Source organism: Herpailurus yagouaroundi, unplaced genomic scaffold (assembly GCF_014898765.1).
Source record: "Herpailurus yagouaroundi ecotype Mexico unplaced genomic scaffold, PumYag 140, whole genome shotgun sequence".
Classification (NCBI taxonomy): Eukaryota; Metazoa; Chordata; class Mammalia; order Carnivora; family Felidae; genus Herpailurus; species Herpailurus yagouaroundi.
The window spans coordinates 58680238-58701818 of NW_024412395.1; the positions used below are offsets into that span (position 1 = coordinate 58680238).

General features: G+C 37.6%; 1 protein-coding gene across 1 annotated transcript; it reads right to left on the reverse strand.

The window, feature by feature from the left end:
- Window positions 1-6686: 6686 nt before the first annotated feature.
- Window positions 6687-20031, reverse strand: LOC121030343 (cytochrome c, testis-specific-like). The gene is made up of 3 exons (XM_040474671.1): window positions 20002-20031; window positions 18888-19066; window positions 6687-6837 (listed from the first exon to the last, which is right to left on the reverse strand). Exons 1-3 carry the CDS (start codon window positions 20029-20031, stop codon window positions 6687-6689), a joined length of 360 nt encoding a protein of 119 aa, XP_040330605.1.
- Window positions 20032-21581: the final 1550 nt, after the last annotated feature.

The following is a 21581-nucleotide window of genomic DNA, read 5'->3' on the forward strand; positions in this document are numbered from 1 at the left end:
CCGAGAAGAAAACATAGATGGTAGGTTCCTATCATCTCTAAGACATATTTTAATATGACATGAAAAGCAAAGCAAGAAAATAGAAATAAACAAGTGAGGGGCACCTGGGTGGCTCAATTGGTTAAGCATCTGACTCCTGGTTTTGGCTCAGGTCATGATTTCATGGTTTGTGAGTTCGAGCCCTGCATCTGGCTCTGTGTTGACAGTGCAGAGCGTGCTTGGGATTCTCTCTCTGTCTCTCTCTCAAAATAAATAATTTTTTTAAAATAATAAATAAATAAGTAGGACTATATCAAACTAAAGAGCTTCTGCACAGCAAAAGAAATCATTAAGAAAATGAAAAAGCAACTTACTGAGTGGGAGAAAATTTTCGCAAATCATATAACCAATAAAGAGCTAATAATCAAAATTTCTAAAGGATTTGTATAACTCAATAGCAAAAAAACAAAAACAAAAACAAGAAAACCCACAAACAATCCAATTTTTAAAAATGGGTAGAAGATATTTTTCCAAAAAAGACATACAGATGGCCAACAGGTACATACAAAGGTGTTCAACATCATTAATCATCAAGGAAATGCAATTCAAAACCATAATTAGATATCACCTGACACCTGTTAGAATGGCTATTATCAAAAAGACAAGAAATAACAAATGCTGGCAAGGATGTGAAGAAAAGGGAACTCTCGTGTACTCTTAGTATAGCCACTATGGAAAAGAGTATGGAAGTTCCTTAAAAATTAAAAACAGAACTATCATATCATCCAGCAACACCACTTCTGGGTACTTAGCCAAAGAAAACAAAAACAAGAACTTGAAAAGTTGCACCCCCATTTCATTGCAGCATTATTCACAATAGCCAAGATACATAAACAACTGAAGTGTCCAGTGATGAATGAATGGATAAAGAAAATGTGGTATATACATACCATGGAAAATTATATAGCCATAGAAAAGAATGAAATCATGCCATTTGCAACAACATAGATGGACCTTGCGGGCATTATGCTAACTGAAATAAATCAGACAATGACAATACAATCTCACTTACATGTAGAATCTTAAAAAACAAAACCAAAAAAACCAAGCTCATAGATACAGGGAACAGGCTGGTGGTTGCCAGAGGCAGGGGGAATGTATGAACTGAGTCAAAAGGTACAAACTTCCAGTTTTAAAATAAGTCATGGGGATGAAATGTATAGCATAGTGACTATAGTTAATAATACTGCACTGTACACTTGAAAGTTGTCAAGAGAGTAAACTTAAATATTCGCATCACAATAAAAAAAAAAAGTGTAACCATGTGTGGTGATGGATGTTAACTAGGCTTGCTATAGTGACCATTTGCAATATATACATATAGTTGAATCATTGCGTTTTACTCCTGAAACTGACATAGTATCAATTATACCTCAACGAAATTAATTTTTAAAAAATAGAGCAAAGCTAGCACCAAGGGTGTGATTGGCCCAGGCAACAGGTAAATAAAAGAGCAAAAAGGCTGGGCCAAGAGAGCGACTGTTTGAAGTGAAAATATGAGAAAAGGAAATGCTTACACATACTTATGGTAGGTGGTATCTTGTTTGCCATTATTCACTACCTCTTCCTTCTAACAGTATGACATACTACTGTTATGTGACTTGACATTCCTCCTGCAGGGAGAGTATACCTCCTCACCTCACTGGCTTTGGGCTTGGCCACTTACATGTTTTGGTCATTAGAATGTGAACACATGTAATATATGCCACAGCTGAGCAGAAGCTTTATGAAGAAGCTTCTTCCAGGGCTTTAGATCTTTCCCTCTATCACAAGAATGGGAATGTCCCATATAGGTACTTCCCCTTTAACCTGGGTCCCAGAATGTGAAGACACTTAGAACAAAGCCACAGCTGACCACAGGCTACACTTCCTGTGAATGAGAAATACATGTTTTGTTGTTGCAAGACCATAAGGTTTTGTTACAATAGCAAAGTTGACTAATACAGAAAATGAGACTAGAAGTAGGGTGCTGCTCTGTAGACCTATCTTCAGCACCACAGAGTTGGTGGAATGGAAACTAAACTGTTATTTGGAGCTAGAAAAAAAGTGACCTATGTTACATAGGGATCAAACACTTGGGGAAATTGTCACCTGCAATTACTTGAACATCAGGTAATAAACCTAATGAATTTGACTTTGGGTAAAGTGAAATAAATGGTTCTGCAAATAAACTATACTGAAAGTGAGAGATCTGCCCCCCCCCAATTTTATAAATAGTGCCCCTTTCTGCACTCCTTCCTCTGCCTTCTTAGTGCCTGTCATCAGCTCTTGTGCCCTTATGCAACACCCCACCCCTACAGTGGGTGTGCCCCACTCACACCTGCCTCTACTACCATAATATTCTGTGCTTCAATGAGTCCCCAGTTTGTGGAGAAGGAGGAATTAAAGCTGAAGAACTGCATGAAACTGTGATTTCAAACTCAAAAGTAGATGGTAATGATCACTGAGTGACAAATATAGAGAAGGAAATTTGATTCTAAATTCTTCCCCATGTTAATATTTTAGAAGAATGTGACGATGAGGGAGAATAAGCAAATGCTCTCAAAATCATGCTGTATTATACACAACATCGTGTGAGACACAAGGGCTTAATTTAAAAAATTACTCTTCTTGAAAACTAAATGGTATGTTGTTTTCCAAAAGAACCACTGACTAGAGGTTTTCATCTAGAAAGTACTTTACTAGCTAGTATAAAAAATTTTAAGAACAAAGCAACTAACAATGTTCCCTGCTTTCTGAAGAGTTCCGTCTGTTCTATCTGAAACATGCAAACAATTGCCAAGTTAACTGATCTAACATTTTTACTTTAATTAAATGAAACCATACTTTATTCTTCCAGATCCTTATCAAGATATATATTAGAACTGTCTATGCTGAAAGTGATAAATATACATCTTATATAATCATCCAACTACCTGTAATACTTCTCAAATATATTTTTGTTGATATGCCATCAGCATAACATTTCCTTTCTACTGATGTTTCCTGGTTCCTGTTAATGGCCCTATAAAACAAGGATACTTACTTCTTTCAGATTACATAAACATAGTAATCTGTTCTCTAATTAACATGAATCTTTTTTTCTATTGAATCTTTAATTCAAGTTTAGGAGACAATAGCAGACTTCAGTAACCTGACAACCTTAGATGGTTGTAAAGTTCATTATTCTTTCCTTTGCTTTGTCAAGGCACCCCAAATTTAGGTTGGAGAGTACCTAGAGAGTAATTCCCTTTGAGGTTCCTGTTATTCATAAGGAGGTATGTTGCACTGATATAGTATCTGTATCAGTTAGGATTTGACCAAGGATTCAGGGCCACCGTGAGTGATGTGAATAAGGGAGTTACTAAAGGAGACCTTACACAATTTGGGAAGAAGCAGAGGAATACAGGTCCAGAAGGGAGCATCTAAAGGATTAGAGCAAAGTCTCTAAGATCACAAAGGAGAGTTGGGGAAGGCTATGGAAGTTTGTGGGCTCTGATTTCATGATGGGCTTACAGTTACTGTAGGTCAGCAGGGCAGATAGTGAGGAAGGAGAGCGGGAGCAAAGTAGGTAGAAGAAGGACAAACTCGGTGAGGCAGTGAGGACAGACTGGTACTGTTTTGTCTATTTCTCATCTATTCCAAACCTTTATTATGTGGATGGCCCAAGGCTCAAACTGAAAGAGATCTGGTAGGAGCTGGGAGAAGCTGAGTCCACTTGCTGCCCCACCACATGAAGGCTGCAGTCAACAGATTAGCGACAAGTATAAGTTGCACCTGGGGCCCTGCAGCAACCTGACAAATGTAAAGGCTTTTGCCTAACTCTGCCCCTTTCCAAATCTCAGGCAGGTTTCTCACATGACCAGCCTTAACCAGGAACCACACAGAGAAGAGAACTCTGGCAAACACAGCTGATAGAGAATAAAACGGCATAGTGCCCAGACATCCTTTCATGTAAACTGACCCTAAGATGGAGTTAAGCCTCTCAAAGACAACATATATTCATTTGATATTAAAGCCTATCATAGTACAGAATTTTAATGACTGCATTTATTTGCAAATTTTCCTCCAAACTTTTTTCTAATACCAGAAACATCACTACCAGCAAAGAGGTATTTATTTTGCTCTTACCAAGATAAACATAAATGTAAAACAACATTCAACATCTTATCACTGTTTGATTTTTTAAATGGAAGAAATCTACTTAATACTTCTCTATTCCCACCGAACTGCCCTTTACCACCTCAGCTCTTCTCATACTATCTTCTTTCTGCTTCTCCTAGGTCAAAAGTATTTAAACTCCAAACATAGGGCCTTCCTTCTTGTTCCTCCCTGCAATGTGGCCTTTTGTCAAAACCACCAAGGCCATCTGTCAGAGTCGTATAAATCTAAGCTATAATTATGAGTATGAATTTAAGTTCAAGTCTTTCTTACAGAGTTTTCTGTCCCATATAAATTAAAATATGAAGTATGTCACCAAATTCTATATCCTTGCAAACCCAACTCAGCTCTGAGACTGGTAACATCCCTAATACACTCTTGGAGTCCCTACAGATGTCTCTGCCCTCATCAAAGAATTTCTCCAGGGAGAGTAACAAGCTCAACTTCGTCTGAAGTCTTGGTCCCCAGGGACACATTCTTCCATACAGTAGTGGCACTGAACTCCCACTTGCCAGAAGCATTAAAATTGGGCCCAAGCACTTAGTTGACTTAATAGAACCTTCTGGAGATCACAGCTTTTTCAATAATGTTCCCCTCACTTTGGGAATTTTCAGGTAGGGTAACTTCTCAATAGAAGCATTTGCTAATAAGTTAACTCATTAACATATTATCCCTATGATATGGTAAAAAGTCACCAGGAATTGGGGCAGAAGATCCAAAGGTTGGTTCTAGCACAAGTCCCAAGGAGAAGGTAAAATCCACCTTCTTTTTCCCTGATGTTTATTTTTGAGAGAGAGAGACAGAGAGAGAGAGCATGAGCAGGGGAAGAGGCAGAGAGAGAGGGAGACAATCCGAAGCAGGTTCCAGGCTCTGAGCTATCAGCACAGAGCCCGACATGGGGCTCAAACTCATAAACCATGAAATCATGGCGGAAGTTGGATGCTTAACCGACTGAGTCATCCAGGCAGCCCTGAGAAGGTAAAATCCATCTTACAGGGGTGTTGTTGTGAAGTGGAAATTAGAGAATGGATATCCTATTCTCACCCATAATGACCCCTGACCGACTAAGTCCATTACCCACCTTTTTGGTAAGGAAATACCTTCCCTTTCCTGCATTGGGCCCTACATTTGGGTAATGGAGTGTTTATAGGACTGCATAGCCAATTCAGGGGCCACTTCACACCACACAGAGCCAACATTCCCTTGTATACAGGCCCTGTGGTGGACCTGCTCCACCATGACTCATAGCCAATTCCTGTGAAGTGGGAGGCCTTTCCACACTAATGGTGAGGGTTGTCTTTTTTCTTCATCCTCTTTCTCAAAAGGGTACATGCTATCCCTCCCTTCAGTCCAGACTCACATTACTCAGGATTAAAAAGGTACCCTAAAAAGATTAATGCAAACATATTACATGTTATGTGACATAAATGCTTATTAACATAGAACATGCTTTTCTCCTTCTCTCTAGGTTTTATTTTATGTCACACATGGTCAACAATTTGCTTTTTGTTCCAATAATATTCCTAAGATAAGACCAAATATTTGACTTCAATTTCCTTATTTTTTCTTAAAGTTACTTATAATGAAGTTATAGCTATAAATATAATAAAGATATAATAAAAAGCAAACAAATAATCAAACATAGCTTAACGAAAACTAAAGCTAATGTCTGCTACATTTACATTTAAATGATAGAGAAGTAAGTATGTGGAAATTATCTCCATCATCAATAGCAGTTGCTAGGCTTATAAAATATTTTGTGCATGTAGAGACTACTGAAGCACAATAGATTTCAGTTCTCTTCTCCCTCTTCCTCATGCTGGCCTTATCAACATCCCTAGTCTGCAGACGAAAGTCAGTTCTGACTCTGAAGGGCATTTGATCATAGATTACACACAATCAAAAATTTCAACTTTTATTTATTTATTTTTAATGTTTATTTATTTTTGAGACAGAGAGAGACAGAGCATGAACGGGGGAGGAGCAGAGAGAGAGGGAGACAACAGAATCCGAAGCAGGCTCCAGGCTCTGAGCTGTCAGCACAGAGCCCGACACGGGGCTCGAACTCATGGACCATGAGATCGTGACCTGAGCTGAAGTCGGACGCTTAACCGACAGAGCCACCCAGGCGTTCCATCAACTTTTATTTTTAAATGTTAAACTTACTACAGGCTGATCAAAAAAGATCAAATATGACTTCCTTAAACATGCAATATTTGAAACTGGAACTATTGGTTTATAACTGGTTTTTTTTTTTTTAATTTTTTTTTTCAACATTTATTTATTTTTTGGGACAGAGAGAGACAGAGCACGAACAGGGGAGGGGCAGAGAGAGAGGGAGACACAGAATCGGAAACAGGCTCCAGGCTCTGAGCCATCAGCCCAGAGCCCGACGCGGGGCTCGAACTCACGGACCGTGAGATCGTGACCTGGCTGAAGTCGGACGCCCAACCGACTGCGCCACCCAGGCGCCCCTATAACTGGTATTTTTAAGGTGCAAGAGCATTTCATGAAGATGTTGCCTGTTTCAAATACTGAATAAGATCATCTCTCTCACTCTTCTTTTTAAGACCAGCAAAGACCATTTTAGTTCCAGGGATATATTCCTTTGGGTTCTCTAAATATTCTATCAGAGTTTCCTCTCCCCAGATAATACCTACAAAGGTGAAAATAAGTTTTAAGTTTGTGTAGTTAAATTTGTAAGGTTTACTTTCTGATGTGACCCACATATTTGAACAGAAGATTATTCCTGGATTCAATAGGAAAACTATTACAACTGGGAATACTTACAGTTTCTGATCTACAAGAAAATTCCAAAGTTAGTCTTTGGTGTTCTAGTCTTAGGGTTCCCTATAGAAATCTAATACTCACATGCTATTTAGCATGGCCCAAGGTACAGGAATAAACTTCCAACCCCAGACATGTTGGACATAAGCAGTACCCTATTCTCCTAGAATCAAAGTTCCTTCTAGAAGAGGCCTTAGAAATTAATCCAACCCCTCATTTTGAAGATGAATACATGACCCAAAGAGAGAAGAAGAACTTGCCCTAAGATACAGACTATTTAGAGTTAAGAATGGTGACTGCTAACTCATTTTCATGTTTTTTCTTCCAATCATAACAAGTTGCCTCTGTCCAAATCTCTATCAAAAACCTATGGTTTCAGGAATCCAGTTTTATAATGAGACTGAAAGGCTGTCTCTTCTTTTTTTCCTTTCTAAAACCAGTCAAAAAGAATATGGACAAAGAGAGACAGAAATACTAACTCCACTTTTGATAAAATTTATCAAACAATATAATTAGAAGACTACCAAAAATATAAAACCTGGACGGAGTTAAGAAGACATCTGTCACTAATGATCTCAAAAGAAGAGTTCTCCAAAGTAGGTGGTAAATCCTAAGGGGTAAGTCATAGTCCTCTATGAAGCTGGCTGTGAAAATCTTCCTAAATTCAATTTGACACCATGAAGGGTCGGTCAGAGGAGCCAGGATTAAAGAAGAAAACACAGTCTGCCTTTTGATTTCCATTTGCATGGAATATCTTTTTCCAACCCTCCACTTTCAGTCTGTGTATGTCCTTATATTTAAAGTGAGTATCTCTTGGGGCACGCGGGTGGCTCAGTCAGTTGGGCGTCCAACTTTGGCTCAGGTCATGATCTTGCAGTTTGTGAGTTCAAGCCCCGCTTGGGGCCCTGTGCTGACAGCTCAGAGCCTGGAGCCTGCTTCAGATTCTGTCTCCCCCTCTCTCTGCCCCTCCCATGTTCATGCTCTGTCTCTCTGTCTCTCAATAATAAATAAACATTTTTTTAAAAAAATGTTTTTAAATAAAGTATCTGTTGTAGGCAACATATAAGTGGGTCTTAATTTTTTTTATCCATTCAGTCACTGTATGCCTTTTGATTGCAGCAGTTGGTTCACTAACATTTGAAGTAATTACTGATTGGCTGCATACTTATTGCCATTCTGTTCATTGTTTTCTGGTTGTTTTTACAGGTCTTCTCTATTCCTTTCTTGTTTGCTCTCTTCCCTTGTAGTTCGATGGCTTTCTTTAGTGTTACATTTAGATTCTTTTCTCTTTATTATTTTGTGCATTATTACAGGTTTTTAATTTGTGGTTACCACAAATTCAGACAGAACATTAGATTCACACAGAACAGCTTATGTGTATAGCAGTCTATATTAAGTTGATGGTCCCTTAAGTCTAAACACATTCTAAAAGCATTAAATTTTTACTCTCTCCTCCATGTTTTTACATATATGATGTCATATTATTTTTGTTTTGTGTATCTCCTGGCTAGTTTTTGTAGATATAATTTATTTTTACTACTTTTGTGTTTTAAACTCCATACTGGCTTTGCAAGTGATTAATCTACTACCTCAACTATATGTTTCCTTTTACCTCTGAAATTTTTTCCTGTCATAATTTTTAGTTATGATATTTTCAATTAAAGAATTCTCTTTAATACTTCTTATAAGGCTTGTTTAGTGCTGATGAACTCCTTTAACTTTTTTTTTTTTTTCAGTCTAGAGTTTGTCTGGGAAACTCTCTCTCCTTCTGTTCTGAATGATAACCTTACTGGGTAAAATATTCTTAGTTGTAGGTTTTTTCCTCTCAGCATTTTGAATACATCATGCTACTCCCTTCTGGCCTAAAAAGTTTATGCTGAAAAAAATCAGCTGATAGCTTTATGAGGTTTCCCTTACATGTAACTGTTTTTCTTTTCTTTTACTGCTTTTAAAATTCTGTTTATCAGCACTTGTCTCCATTTTAATTATTTTGTGTCTTGGTGTGGACCTCCTTGGGTTCATCTTGTTAGGGGCCCTCTGTGCTTCTTGAATCTGGATGTTTGTTTCCTTCCCCAGGTTAGGGAAGTTTTCAGCTATTATTTCTTCAAATAAGTTTTCTACCCCTTTCTCTCTCCTCCTTTTGCAATCCCTATAATGTGAATGTTATTATTCTTGATGATGTTGCAGAGGTTTTTTAACCTATTCTCCTTTTTTATTATTCTTTTGCCTTTTTGCTATTCAGCTTAGTGGCTTTCCATCACCCTGTCTTCCAGATGGCTGATAGTTCCTTTGCCTCCTCTAATCTGCTCTTGATTCCCTCCGGTGCATTTTTTTAATCTCAATTATTGAATTCTCAGCTCTGACTGCTTCTTTTATGTTTTAAACATCTTTGTTGAAGCTGAAGTTCCTGGAGCTAAGCCACTGATTTTCAAACCCAGATATTATGGGGATTTGTCTTCCAGTTCAAGTCCTCTGTGCCAGGAGTGCCTGGTGTGGAGTCTAATCCTCTCACATCTCTGTGTTTGTGATGTCTCACCTATTGTGTGCTGGGGGTTTAGTTCCCAATTGTGTTTCCACTCCTCTTAACCTTTTTGATGTGGCCTTCTCTCTATGATTAGCTGTGGAAGGTCTGTTCTGCCAATCTTCAGGTTGTTTTCAGAGTTATTTGCATAGATATAGCTGTTATCTCAGTGTATCCATGGGATGAGGTGAGCTCAGGATCTTCTCACTCTGCCATTTTCCTAAAACTCCCTGGGTTTGACTTTTTAAGATTCCACACATAATTGATATTAAACAGTATTTTTTCCTGTAACTTATTTCATTCAGCATAATGCCTTGAAGGTTCATCTAAGCTTTTGCAAATGGCAGGAGTTCCTTCTTTCTCATGGCTGAATATTCCAATGTATACATTTACCACAATCTTCTTTCTCTATTCATCTGATGATAAACACTTAGGTTGTTAACCAGTATTATTGTGGATAATGCTGCAGTGAACGTGGGGGGCAGATACCTCTTCCAGATCCTATTTCATTTCCTTTGGATACATACCAAGAGATGAGATTACTAGATCATATGGTAGTTCTATTTTTAATCTTTGAGGAATCTCCACACTGTTTTCCATAATGGCTGCACCAATTTATACTTCCACCACCAATGCACAAGTGTTTCCTGTTCTCCACACCTTTGCCAACACTTGTTATTTCTTGTCTTTTTTGATGATACCAATTCTAACAGGCATGAGGTGATATCTCACTGTGGTTTTCACTTGCATGTCCCTGATAATTAGTGACGTTGAACACCTTTTCATGTACCTGTTGTCCATTTATATGCCTTCTTTGGGAAAATGTCTATTCAGTTCCTCTGCCCATTTTTTTATTTGGGTTGTTTGCTTTTTCACTACTGAGTTGCATCAGTTCTTTATAGATTTTGAATATCAATCCCTGCCCATTGTGTGCTGGGGTTTAGTTCCCAATTGTGTACATATAACTTACAAAGACTTTCAGATATATAATTTACAAATATTTTCTTCCATTACATAGGTTGCTGTTCATTTTGTTGACTGTTTCTTTTGCTGTGCAGGAGCTTTTTAGTTTGACACAGTCCCACTTAATGGTTATTGTTCTTGTTGTTTGTGCTTTTGGCGTCATATCCAGAAGATCATTACAAAGATCAATGCCAAGAAGATTTTTCCTGGAGCACCTGGGTGGCTCAGTCGGTTAGGTGTCCGACATTGGCTCAGGTCATGATCTCATGGTTTGTGGGTTCAAGCCCCGCATTGGGCTCTGTGCTGACAGCTCAGAGCCTGGAGCCTACTTCGGATCCTGTGTCTCCCTCTCTCTCTGCTCCTCCCCCACTCATGCTTGCTCTCTCTCTCTCTCTCTCTCTCTCTCTCAAAAATAAATAAAGCTTTAAAAAAATTTTAAAAATAAGATGTTTTCTTCTAGGAGTTTTATAATTTCAAGACTTAAATTTAATTAAGTCTTTTACCCATTTCAAGTTAATTTTTATAAGTGGTTTAATATAGGAATCCAATTTGATTCTGCTACTAATTATTCTTATGTAACCAGTAAAACAAATAGCAATATTATATCCCCAAATAAGTCACAAATATTACTTAACTGATCTGACTTAGGGAAATTTTATTTCTAATTCTTAAATAATGTTAAAGCCAAACCTTCTTTTTTTTTTTTTAAATGTTTATTTATTTTTGAAGGAGAGAGAGACAGAGTGTGAGTGGGGTAGGGGCAGAGAGGGAGGGAGACACAGAATCCAAAGCAGGCTCCAGGCTCCGAGCTGTCAGCACAGAGCCGGACGCGGGGCTCGAACTCACAAACCGCGAGATCGTGACCTGAGCCAAAGTCGGCTGCTCAACTGACTCAGCCACCCAGGCGCCCCAAAGCCAAACCTTCTATGCAGCTTTTAATCTTTGACAACAATCTATAATAAGAGATATATTTGTAGTAAGTTTTAATATTATTTGTAATCAATGCTAACAAGCAATAAAATTGGCAGCTAGAGAAATAAATGTTAGGTTATAACTAGTCTACAAGTTAGGACTCAAAAGTTGAGTGCTCTTATAATGTGATAATAAAATAATAAAATGACACTATAGGAAGATGTTACTTTAAAAACTAAAGAACCACATTCAAATAATAAATCTAAGTTTCAGACTTAATTATTCAACAGTCTATCAATGAGAAATCCTATTGCAATAAATGCAATTCAACTCTGACACTTATTGCCTGGAATTAAAACTGACTCCAGAGTCCCCAGCAATTCTGCCCTCACTTCAGACACCAGGTACAAGTTTGGGGTCCCAGGTCACCCAAAATTCTAATCAACTGGCTATAAATTAGAGGGTTCTCAGGATCCTCTCAAGTTTGATAACTTGGTAGAACAATTTTCCAGAACTCAGGAAAACACTATACTTTTAATTACAGGTTTAACATAAAGGATGCAAATCAGGACCAGCAAGATAAAGAGATCCATATAATGAAGTCTGGGAAAGTCTCAAACACAGAGCTTCTGGGTCCTGTCCCTAGAGAATCAAGACTCATCACTCTTCTACGACACTGATATGCTCACCAATCAGGAACCTCAACCAGAGCTTCCAATTAAAGTGTCCAGAGCTTTTATGGGGGTTTTATTATGTAAGAATACCTATTGAGGGGTGCTTAAGTAGCTTGGTCAGTTAAGTGTCCAACTCCTGATTTCATGATCTCATGTTTTGTGGGATTAAGCTCCAGATCAGGCTCCACTCTGACAGTGCAGGGCCTACTTGGGATTCTCTCTCCCTCTCTCTCTCCCATGCTCACACTCTCTCCCTCTCTCTCTTAAAATAAATAAACATTTAAAAAAAAACAAAGAATACCTAGTGAAACATTAGCCATGTGACAGAACTCAATTTGCAGCAACTATCCCCTAACCCTGGAAGTTAGACTGATATCACCTAGCCCAAAGCTTCAACTCTCTAATCACATAGCTGGTCTTTCAAGTTTGGCTACCCCCATCCAGAAACTCTCCAGGAGCCTACCATAAGTCACCTCATTAGCATAAACTCAGGTGGTGGTCCCAGGGCCCAAACTTGCATAAAAGAAACACTCCTATCACTTGGGAAACTCTAAGGTTTTCAGATTCCCATCTAGGAACCTGGAACAAAGACCAGATAAATTCTTTATTATAGAATACCTAATAACCAGTATTTTTGCACAACAAACACAATGATATTGTGTTAAAAACAATTACAATGATGTTTAAAAAGATTCTAAAGCACCCTTAACCAAAGATTAAGTTTTATTCTATTTTGTTTTAATATAAATTTTTATCATTATCTATGTATTTATTTTATATGTATATATGGGTGTTCTCTGAATAAAGATACGCTGAGGTCCTAACCCCTACTACCTCAGAATATGGCTTTGTTTGGAAATACGGTCACTGCAGCTGTGATTAGGTAACTTGAAATGAGGTCATACTGCAGTAGGATGAACTCCCAACCTAATATGATTGGTATCCTTATAAGATAGCCATGTGAAGACAGAGACACACAGGGATCATGAAACGACAGACATTGGAGTTATGCAGCTGTAGACCCAAAACACCAAGATAAATGACAAATTACCAGAAACTAGGAAGAAACAAGGAAGGATTGTCTTACAGGTTTCAGAGAGAGTATGGCCCTGCAAACATTTTGTACTTCTGGCCTTTTGATTTCGTACTTTTGATTTTGTACTTCTAGCCTCCAGAACTGTGAGAACATAAGTTTCTGCTATTTTAAGCCACCCAGTTTATGGTACTTTGGTACAGCAGCCCTAAGAAACCAATATAGTCCTCAAGTGTTTACCATATATTCTCCACCCCAATTTACCCTGGCTTGCTTGGAAACCCAAGAGAAGTCTGGGACCAAGGGTTTTGCTAGCTCTCCATCCTACTAAACTGTATTGCTCCCAACATTTCAGAAAGACAAAAAAAATATCTTGTTTTCACCAAAAAAGCTGTGAAAACCCTGCATGTGCTAATTTTGTTTTAACCAAACCATTTCAGTATCCACAGGTCCCTTTTCCCAATATTCTAGATAACAAAAATTTCACTGTATCTCACCTATCTGCAGTGTAAGCACCTGACAATTAGCTTTTTTGACTATAATATAAACGCCTGACATTAAACTTTTGTTTACCATGGCATCCACTTCAAAAACATCCAGTTTGAGTAAACGCATTGCCAGTTACGTGAGTACATAAAGAGCCAGGGTCCTCCACCCATGAAGTTAACCCCCCTTTTTATTTTTTTTTAATTTTTTTTTAATTTATTTTTTTTTTCAACGTTTATTTATTTTTGGGACAGAGAGAGACAGAGCATGAACGGGGGAGGGGCAGAGAGAGAGGGAGACACAGAATCGGAAATAGGCTCCAGGCTCTGAGCCATCAGCCCAGAGCCCGACGCGGGGCTCGAACTCACAGACCGCGAGATCGTGACCTGGCTGAAGTCGGACGCTTAACCGACTGCGCCACCCAGGCACCCCAACCCCCCTTTTTAGAAAGCTCTGGTAGACTTAGATAACTGCATTTGAGGACTGCTTGTTTTTCCCTTCCCATGTTTTAATTCCCACCCTTATGTTTTAAATTCACCAATAAAGAGTGAACCTTCAAAACCCTAGGCACCCCACCCTTGACTCCAATAAAAGCAGAACGCTAGACCTGCTCACTAGCTTGCTCTCACTCTGTTTCTCTCGCGTGCTCTCTCTCCTCTCAACCTCACTGGGTGGTCCCAGGCATCCAATCCAACCTCCAGGACTTGTGAGTAATAAATCTTGTCTTTTCAAAGTTCCCTGATAGTTGCTGATGAGGTGTGTCTTGCCATCATAATAAGAACCACAAGGCCTGGTCCAGCCACATTACCAACTTTGGCTGGGGAGATGTCTGTAGGGGCTCACTACAAGTAATATGGGCCCAGGTGAGTGTCCCCAGGCATTTCTAGTCAATAACATCACTATAGATAGGCTAAGACCAACCCAAGACACTATCTTACTAGAAATATTAACACAGGTTAAAATAAGCAAAATCCCTCTTTTGACAAAATTAAGCTATTACATGTGCACTCAAACAAAAAACATTGTGCACAAAACGCCAACTCCTCTCTTTAAACCCTTCTCCTACAATATAGTCCACAAAGCTCAATCAAATAAGCACAATACAAGCACTATAAAACCCATTAAGAAATTTTAAAATACCAAATTCAAATCATGTATGAAGAGTACTTACAGTTGCAATAATCTGTATTTTAAACTTCTCCAAACACCAAAGCCAGACAAAGACACCACAAGAAAACTACAAACCAGTAACTCTTATCACTAATGCAAAAATCCTCAACAAAATACTAGGAAACTAAATCCAACTCACATTAAAAGAATTATACACTATGGCCCAATGGGATTTATCCCAGGAATGCAAGGATGATTCAATATAAGAAAATCAATTACCTTAGCATAACACATTAATAGAGCAAAAGGAAAAAGAATAGATGATTGTTTCAATACCTGCAGAAAAAAAAATTGACAAACTCTAATATTCTTTCATGACATAAACACTCTGTAAACTAAGAATAAAAGATAACTTGCCTAACATGAAAACAGGGATTTTTGGAAACCCCCAGATAATATCATACCCAAGGTGAAAAGCTAAAAACTTTCCCTCTAAGATCAGGAACATTTTTACCAGTTCTACTCAGAATTCCACTAGAAGTCCTAGCCTGAGCAATTAGGGAATAGTAAGAAATAACAGCCATCCAAATTGGAAAGGAAGAAGTAAAACCACTTCTATTCACAGATGATATGATTCTAAATATAGAAAATCCCAAAGGAGCCACAAATTCAGCAAAGCAGGGTGCAAGGTCAACATACAAAGGTCAGTTGTGTTTTATATACAAGCAATGAACAATTCAAAAAGAAAATTAAGAAAACAATGTTATTTATAATAGTTTCTAAAATGATAAAATACTTAGGAAAAATTTAACCCAGGAAGTGAAAGACTCATACACTGAAAATTACAAAACATTGCTTAAAGAAATGAAAGGAGACCTAAATAAATGGAAAGTCATCCCATGTTCATACATTGGAACATTAGTGTTGCTAAAATGGCAATACCCCCAAAACAATCTATAGACACAATGCAATCTCTATCAAAAATTCCAAAATTTTTGCAGAAATGAGGAAGGTGATCTGCAAATTCACAGAATTGCAAAAGGCCCTGAACAGTTAAAATAATATCAAAAAAGAAAAACACAGCTGGAGGGCTCAACACTTCCTAATTTCAAAACTTACTACAAAACTGCAGTAATAAAAACAGTAATAAAAATAGAATTGAATATGCAGCAGCAAGCCCCAACATATATGGCCAGTCTGTTTTTCAACAAGGGTATCCCGACCACTCAACTGGGAAATAATCATCTTTCAAGAAATGGAGTTGGGATAACTAGATAATCACATGAAAAAGAAAGAAATTGAACTATTTCCTCACTATCAAAAATCAAATGAATATGGGTCAACAATCTAAATATATGAGCCAAAACTATAAAAGTATTTGAAGAATACACAAGGGTAAATCTTTAGTAGGACCTTAGATTTGGTGATAGATTCGTAGATTTGGTACCAAGAAAATACCAACAAAAAAATAGATAAATGGACTTTATGCAAATTAAAAACTTCTGTGCATCAAAGGACCTTATCAACCAAATGAAAACAAACTACAGAATAAAAGAAAATATTTGAAAATCTCCTATTCGATGAGGGTTTAGTATCCAGAATACATAAAGAACTCTTACAAGAAAAAAGACAAACACTTCAAATAAAAAATAGGCAGAGGACATGAATACACATTTTTCCAAATATACAAATGGCCAACAAGTTGTTAAACAGAAAAATTTCAACTGAGTGAATTTAAGGATCAAATTGGCTTTTATTCAATGATTTATGAATCAGGCAGCATGTAGAAAGGAGTACAAAGGGCAACAGAAAGGGAAAGGTTTTTAAAGGCAGGAAAAGGAAGTCATAACAACAACAAGGAAGAATTATTTCAGGCAAGGTCACCTCCTTTTGGGGAACAAACCAGGTGGATTACCTTACCAGTGCCCACCAGGAAATTCCAGACTAACTGGTTAAGATTACATTCTGGCAAAGGTTGAAACTACAATTAGGTTAGGTACTAAGCCATGGTTTGGTGTCCTGTGCCTACCACAAGTGACTCCATTTTGGGTCTGTGGTTTTCTTTTTAACAAAGCACGTTAACACATGTTCAACATCATCATTCATTAACAAAATGCAAAGCAAAATTGTGAGATACCACTTCACACCCACTAGGATGGCAATTTTATTTATTTTTTTTCATTTTACTTATTTTTTATAGACAGAGAGAGACAGAGCACAGTGGGGAGGGGTAGAGAGAGATGGAGACTCAGAATCCAAAGCAGGCTCCAGGCTCCAAGCTGTCAGCACAGAGCCCGACGTGGGGCTCGAACTCACAAACCACGAGATCATGACCTGAGCCAAGTTGAAAGCTTAACCAACTGAGCCACCCAGGTGCCCCTAAGATGGCAATTTTAAAAAGAAAAGAAAAGAACAAGCATTGGAGAGGATATAGAGAAACAGGAATCCTACATTACTGATGGGAATGTAAAATGGCAAAGCTACTGTGGAAAACAATTTGGTATTTCCTCAAAAAGTTAAATATAGATTTAACAAATGACCCACCATATACATATATATATACATATACATATACATATACATATACATATACATATACATATCCAAAAGAACTGAAAACAGGGACTCAAACAAATGCTTATTCACAAATATTCATAGCAACACTATCACAATAGGCAAAAGGTGGAAACAATCCAAATGTTCATCAACTGATACATGGATAAACAAATTGTGATATATACATTCAATGGAATATGATTAGCCACAGAAAGGAATGAAGCACTGATACATGCTACAACTTCAATGAACCTTGAAAACATGCCAAGTGAAAGAAGCCAGATACAAAAGCTCATATTTTATGATTTCTTTTTTAAGACTATGCAGAATAGGCAAATCCATACAAATAGGAGGCAGATTAGAGGTTGATTAAGGGTAGGAGAAAATGGGGAGTGATTAATGGGTACAGGAGCTCTTCTGGAGTAATGAAAAAGTTTTGAAACTACAAAGAGGTGTTGATTACACAATATTGTGATACCCTAAATGTTACTGACTTGTACACTTTAAAATAGCTAATGTTGGGGCGTCTCGTGACTCAGTCAGTTAAGTGTCTGACTTCGGCTCAGGTCATGATCTCGCAGTTTGTAAGTTTGAGCCCTGCATCTGGCTCACTGCTATCAGCACTGCTATAGAGCCCACCTTGGATCCTCTGTCTCCCTCTCTCTTTGTCCCTCCCCACTCACGTTCTATCTCTCCCTCTCTCGCAAAAAATAAACAAACATAAATTAATTAATTAATTAAAAGACTAATGTTGGGGCACCTGGGTGGCTCAGTTGGTTGAGGATTTGACTCTTGATGTTGGCTAAGGTCGTGATCCCATGGTCATGGGATTGAGCCTGGGGTCAGGCTCTGTGCTGAGCATGGAGCCTGCTTAAGATTCTCTCTCTCACCTTCTGCCCCTCTCCCTGACTTGTGCAAGTTCTCTCTCTAAAATAAAAATAAATAAATTTTAAAAATGGCTAATGTTATGTGAATTTCACCTCAATAAAAATAATAAAAAGGAACAAAAACAAAATAAAATAAAAACCTTTCCAAATAGTAGTGTTGTACTGATCTGAAATTTGGGCCAGTAAGAAATTGCAAGCCTCCAAGAACAATTCAAAAAAGAGTTACAGTCTATTTCGAGTTATACCCTATTTTTGAGGTGAATGTTAATGATATGTATGTATGTACACATATATCTGGGAATAACAAATTTCTTTGCAAAGATATTATAGTCTTTTCTAACCATTTTTAATTTTAACCCTAAAATGCTTTCTCATGTTAACTGCCATCCACCCACTTTCCACCAACAAAGAAATCACGGAATATACTTTTTCAAACTATTTTTATAACATCCTCCCACTACTACAAATAGAAATCACTACTACAAATAGAAAACTACCATTATGCCATTAAAATATGGTTTGATCTTTTTAATTTAGCTCATGCTTTTCAACATGGATGTACTGCATAAAATGAAATACCTTGTATAGGTAAAAACCTGTGTGATCAAAAAGAAACCAGGTATCTAAACACAGATCTTATGATATAAACCAGTATTTCAGTAATATAAACATGATGATTTTATTTTTAATGCAGCAAACTAGAGAATTCTATCAAATCATGTCTTTTCTCTTTGCTACAAAGTTTCTAGTTCTCTGCCACAACTGCCTAGTTTTTCTCTCTGTTTTTGTTAGCATCGGAAAAAGAAAATCCTGGTGCTTGTCCTGTTTTTCGTCCAGGGCCAGAAAGGCCCCAGAGATTTGGACCAGTCTTGTGTTTTCCACCTTCTTCCACTGTGTGGCACTGAGCACATTTCTGAATAAAGATCTTCTCACCTGCTTTAGCATCTCCCCTTCTATACTGCAATGAAACATTAAACCACACACCAACGTGTGTGTGTGAGTGTGTGTGTGTGTGTGTATGTATGTATGTATGTATGTATATATATATGTATGTATATATATATGTATATGTATATATACGTATATATATATATATATATACATATATACACACACACACACACACACACACACACACCAGATTTGCAAAACTGGGAAAAAAATTCCACCATTTTATTTTTTTTTGAAAAATCTTTTTTTCAACGTTTATTTATTTTTGGGACAGAGAGAGACAGAGCATGAACGGGGGAGGGGCAGAGAGAGAGGGAGACACAGAATCGGAAACAGGCTCCAGGCTCTGAGCCATCAGCCCAGAGCCCGACGCGGGGCTCGAACTCACAGACCGCGAGATCGTGACCTGGCTGAAGTCGGACGCTTAACCGACTGCGCCACCCAGGCGCCCCAAAAAATTCCACCATTTTAAAATGAATACTAATTATATTAAAAAAGGTAATTTAAAGTATGCATCCTTTAAAGTCTGACTGCTCAAAACCAAATATACTCTAGCACCTAATTTTATAAAGACATCATCTCATGTAACAGGTTTATTTTAAATTTCTAGCTATAGCTACTTCAGGAACTTATACTATGGTATAAGCCTGGTTTTACTTCAGCCTTCACACAACTATAGTGATTTATGTAGGTCAATTATATTCTATTTTTTTCTTTTCACTTCCAAAAAGGGCATGTGCAAAAAATGATGCAAAGCATATATTTCTAATTTGGTATTCCCCTCATTTAAAAATAAGGATAGAACAAAGTGGAAAGGTGTTTAATTGTGATATTATAAGCACTTATATGCCTGCAATAATAGATAAAACTGTAAAATTAAAAATCATACAGAAAAGAATGAGGCCACAGCAGGCTATATGTAACACATAATTTCTCATTTACTTTACTCTCAGCTATAAACACATCTACCATGTTAGACCAAGCATTATCTCAAAGCAATCAAGTAATATTGAGTTCAGTCAGCATTTGTATGTGTTTAACACCAATGCAGTGCAAAATATACAGTTGTAAATAGGGAAGATTTTATTTTATTATACAGTGATAGACACATACAATAAAATTTGTACAAAGATATTTTGGTTAAAAGTACCCAAAACTTTGTTACATAACTAAATAAATGCCTCCTCTAACTACAATTATGTAAAAATTGAAATAATTTCAACTTGAAAAAAATATGGAGAGGAGCCAAGATGGCAGAACAGCATGGAAGTTTTTTGTGTGTCTCGCATCCATGAAATACAGCCAGAACAACACTAAACCATCCTACACACCTAGAAAACTGATTGGAGGATTAACACAACAATTGGCACAACCTGAACTACAGAAGTCAGCAGGAATTCATCCCAAAAGAAAGAGCATGAAGAAACGACAGCCAAGGATTTAACCAACACAGATACAAGCAAGATGTCTGAACCAGAATTTAGAATCACGATAAGAATACTAGCTGGAGTCGAAAATAGATTAGAATCCCTTTCTGCAGAGATAAAAGAAGTAAAAAATAGCCAGAATGAAATTAAAAATGCTATAACTGAGCTGCAATCACGGATGGATGCAGCGGTGGCAAGGATCGATGAGGCAGAACAGAGAATCAGTGATATAGAGGACAAACTTATAGAGAATAATGAAGCAGAAAAAAAGAGGGAGATTAAGGCAGAAGAGCACGATTTAAGTATTAGAGAAATCAGTGACTCATTAAAAAGGAACATCAGAATCATAGGGGTCCCAGAAGAGAAAGAGAAAAAGATAGGGGTAGAAGGGTCATGTGAGCAAATCATAGTGGAAAACTCCGAACCTGGGGAAAGACACAGACATCAAAATCCAGGAAGCACAGAGGACCCCCATTAGATTCAACAAAAACCTACCATCAACAAGGCATATCATAGTCAAATTCACAAAATACTCAGGCAAGGAGAGAATCATGAAAGCAGCAAGGGAAAAAAAGTCCCTAACCTACAAGGGAAGACAGATCAGGTTTGCAGCAGACCTATCCACAGAAACTTGGCAGACCAGAAAGGAGTGGCAGGATATATTCAGTGTGTTGAATCAGAAAAACATGCAGCCAAGAATTCTTTATCCAGCAAGGCTATCATTCAAAATAGCAGGAGAGATAAAAAGTTCCCCAGACAAACAAAAATTAAAGGAGTTTGTGACCACTAAACCAGCCCTACAAGAAATTTTAAGAGGGACTCTCTGAGGGGAGAAAAGATGAAAATACATATATATAAATAAAAAAATACCAAAAGCAACAAAGATTAGAAAGGACCAGAGAACCCACTAGAAACTCCAACTCTACAAGCATCATAATAGCAATAAATTCATATCTTTCAGTACTCACTCTAAACATCAATGGACTCAATGCTCCAATCAAAAGACATAGGGTAACATAATGCATAAGAAAACAAGATCTATCTATATGCTGTTTACAAGAGACTGACTTTAGACCTAAAGACACCTTCAGATTG

Excerpts from the sequence above, each read along its gene's own strand:
- LOC121030343 (XM_040474671.1), bottom strand. The coding sequence starts at position 20,031 with ATGGTAGATGTGTTTATAGCTGAGAGTAAA. Across the intron at positions 19,067-20,001 it reads TGTTTATAGCTGAGAGTAAA|TATAGAAGGGGAGATGCTAA; the intron begins GTAAATGAGAAA and ends GTTTCATTGCAG. Across the intron at positions 6,838-18,887 it reads TCCGATGCTAACAAAAACAG|AGGTATTATCTGGGGAGAGG; the intron begins AGAGAAAAACTA and ends TTTCACCTTTGT.